Here is a 3,575-nt window from a genome sequence, read left to right on the forward strand (position 1 = left end):
CTTCCCCTCGGCCCTCCCTCAGGCCTTCTCCACTCGCCCAGCACCCTGCTCATCAGGGACAGGCATGTCCTGTCCCCAGCTGCCAGATCAGGAATATGAGGACCCTGCCACCCAACACTGCCCCCCTTCCCTAAATAACTCCTGTTTTGCAGGCTAATTCCATCAAATGTATCCCTGCCACTGAGAGAGAAATCCCAGCCCTGCCCCTGGAGCCCAGGGGTTGGGCTGTGGCTGGTGCCCTTCCCCAGAGGCCCCTCTGGCAGGGAGACCAGCCCCTCCCCTCTCCAGCCCCCTTGTGACCTTATATAGCTGATGAGAGGAGTGAGTCACCCCCTCCGTACCCCCCACCCCCACACGCCCCATGCAGGCTGTGCATTCCTGAGAAGCCCAGTCAGAAGCTGGGGCGGGTGGTGAGGAGGGAAGCAGGGTGGGGGGAGAGAGACAAACGTGGAGGGAGAGCAAATAAAATGGATCCTTTTCCAGAGCAGATAATAAACTACGCAGCTTGTTATCTCAAAAGGTGATATGAAAAGAAAACCGAAATGGGTTCCCAGAAGTTTGGGTAAATCTGTCAGCAATAGAATTAGTTCCTTTTGAGAAACTGGGATATAAAGGGGTCTGGTTCCTGTCACTTGATTCTACCAGCCAGCTGTTCCACAGACACAGACTGGGGGTTGACTGTGTACAGACTGGACTGACCCCGCCCCCAGTATTCCCCCAGTGTTGGTCCTCTGTTGGGACCACATCTGAGGTCTGGATGAAGCCTTCCTTACCCATTGTGGCAACTTCCACGTTTCTGTTGACAGCAGACACAAATAAGTAAACAAATAAGTAAATTCTCTGGTAGGTTAGGTTAGAAGGTGGTAAGTGATTATGGGAAAACATTAGAACAGGGACAAGTGGAACCTAGAGGGCCAGGAGGTAGGAGGAGCAAATATGACAACTTTATAATAGCATGATGCAGAGAGAGGGAGCCATGGCTATATTTGGGGGAAGAGTGTTCCAGGCGGAGGGAACAGCCAGTGCAAAGGCCCTGAGGTAAGAGTGCCCCTGGTGGGGCTGGAGGAAATCACAGCCAATGTGGCTGGAGTGGAGGAGGATGCTGGAGAGGAGTGGGGAGAGGCACACTGGCAGCCCCCTGTAGGCCTTGGCCAGTCTCTGGCTTTTGCTCCCAGTGAGGTAGGGGCCAATGCCAGGTTTGGACCCAGGGAGTGACACACACAGTCTCTGAGTTCTAGCTTCCCTCAGGGACCCAGGTGTTAGCAACCACCTGTCCAGCCACCAGCCTGGTTTCTCTCCTCACCCCAGTCCCTGCAGAGACTCAGGGGTGCTGGGCTGCAGCCCCGAGTTTCTCAGACGCCAGAGGAGGCCTGGGGAGATCATCTGGACCTTTCTGAGCAGTTCACATGGAATCCTCCTGTTTGTCTCCTTAATCGCTTTGGCTCCCAGAGTTAATCCCACCCTGCCCCTTCCCCCTGAGCTTCTTAGGAGGGCAAAGGGGAAGGGTAAAAAGGTAGTAAGAGCAGCTGGGGCTTGCCTGCTCTTGAGACAGTATGTTTAGGAAGGATTTTCTGCCCTGTCCAGATCCCTTCTGGTCATTTGCCTCTGTCTCTGCACGTCCCTTCTGGTGCACTCTCCACCCCCATGCCATGTTTGCCCGGACTTTCCTCTCTGCCCCTGTCACCTCCCCCAGCTGCACCTTTCAGGCACTCAGGCTCATCTTCTCCCTGTGTTTTGGGGAGAGTCTCTTTTCCTCTGGGCTTTTCTGTTCGTCTCCGCTCCCCTCTCAGACCCAAGACCCTTTCCTGTGGGTCCACTCCAGCTGGAGGAGGGGAGTGAGGGGGGTGAAAGGGGCTGGTGACCAGGGTCCTGGGTTTCCCCCAACATCAAGGGGCCGAGGCTATGGAAACTATTGTGCCTGTCTTTGCTTTTGGTGGGGATTCCTCCCAGCCAGCTCTTTCCAGCTCTTTTCAAACCTCACCTCCTCTGGGTAGCCGTCCTGATTGCTCCCAGGGTGCCCAAAGACTCAGTTCTGATCATAGGACTTATCTCCATGTTTTTAATTTGTTTTTACGCTTCTACCTCCCACACTCTAAAACCAGAACCTTGGTCCTGGGTTACTCACTTCTGCCACCTGGGCCCCCGCCAAAGCTCAGGTCAAAGTCAATGTTTCTGAAATAATATGATTGAAGAGGGAAAATCTGGGACTGGAGAGAGAGTACTGCAAGGACAACTGGCTTCCAGAGTGGCTGGGGAGGACAAAGTCAGCGAGTGCCCAAATCCAGTCCCCACTCTCCATCCTGCACCTGTTACCCTGCGGGCTTCCCCCTGCTGACCTCGCCTCCTCCCCCCTTTCTCTCCCACCCTCAGCTCAAGATCTCCTTCAGCGAGACAGCCCTGGAGACCACGTACCAATACCCCTCCGAGAGTTCGGTGCTGGAGGAGCTGGGCCCCGAACCTGAGGCCCCCAGTGTCTCCAGTCCCCCAGCGGCCCAACCCGACGACGAAGAGGATGAGGAGGAACTGCTACTGCTGCAGCCAGAGCTCCAGGGCGGGCTGCGCACCAAGGCCCTGATAGTGGGTGAGCGCGGGCTCCGCCGGCCCGAGGGCGCCCCCTGGTGTTCGGAGTGGGCACTGCGGTCCAGGAGGGAGGGGGAGGATTTAATGTTGGCGCTTGGAAGCGTCTTGGCAGGGCCTCTAGCCCAACTGCTCCTTTCACAGATGGGAAAACGGAGGTCTTGGGAAGCGAAGTGCACGTGAGGTCTCCATATTTCAAAACCAGGCCTCTTTCTGAGCGCTCTAGTGTGGTTAAAAACACAGCGTTTGGATCAGACAGGCCTGAGTTTGCATTCCATCTTGTCTCTTAATTGTGGTGTGACCTCAGGGAAATCACCTGACCTCTGGCCTCAGTTTATTATTGTGAAATGGGGTTAATAATAACTACCTCTTGGAATTGTTGGGAGGGTTAAGTAATTTTTGTAGAACACCTAGGAACTACGGCTGGACGTCAAATTACTTAACCTCTCCTGGGGGTTATTGTGAGATTAAACGAGTTATGAGAATGGCTGGCACAGAATCCAGGCTAAATGAGTGATGGCTGTTACTAGTAGTAACAGGCACTCAGGATGTGGAAGATATTATAAGATTTCCTACATGCCAACTGGCCTTCAGTGTGGGCAGTGGGTCGGGAAGGCGGGAAGCAGAGACCCTCACTCATTCTCTATCCTTATTGCCTCCTCTCCCACAGATGAGTCTTGCCGGAGGTGACCCTCTTCCAACACTGGGATATACCTCCCTCCTTCCCAGAACTGAAGATCCTGGACCCCAGAAGATTCAGAGCAGACAGACCTTGAACATGAGACTGGCAGGGAAGGGCAACCAACATCTTCCAACTTGCTTTCCTCATCCTGTTTCTGGGGGCGGAGGCAACCGCACAGTTTCCACCCGCATCAGACATGCTGGTGCATCCTAGGTGATCCAAGATCCCCATCAAGTCCTGGGGAGGAGCACAGAACTCACGGGGTGCAGTGGGGGGGTACGGATGGAGCACCCTCTCCATCTCCATGGGCAGGGTA

At 54.7% G+C, this 3,575-nt stretch overlaps 1 protein-coding gene across 1 annotated transcript in view; it reads left to right on the forward strand.

The window, feature by feature from the left end:
• The window catches only part of PPP1R18 (protein phosphatase 1 regulatory subunit 18), a 9,333-nt gene extending 5,764 nt beyond the window's left edge, over positions 1-3,569 (forward strand). Inside the window, exons 2-3 of the mRNA XM_024738563.1 lie at positions 2,371-2,581; positions 3,248-3,569. Of these exons, the coding sequence (XP_024594331.1) occupies positions 2,371-2,581; positions 3,248-3,267 (231 nt within the window). The 3' untranslated portion in view covers positions 3,268-3,569. The remainder of the gene's footprint in view (positions 1-2,370; positions 2,582-3,247) is intronic.
• The last annotated feature ends 6 nt before the right edge of the window (positions 3,570-3,575 follow it).

The sequence above is a fragment of the Neophocaena asiaeorientalis genome, unplaced genomic scaffold, assembly GCF_003031525.2.
Source record: "Neophocaena asiaeorientalis asiaeorientalis breed wild unplaced genomic scaffold, Neophocaena_asiaeorientalis_V1.1 scaffold282, whole genome shotgun sequence".
NCBI lineage: Eukaryota > Metazoa > Chordata > Mammalia > Artiodactyla > Phocoenidae > Neophocaena > Neophocaena asiaeorientalis.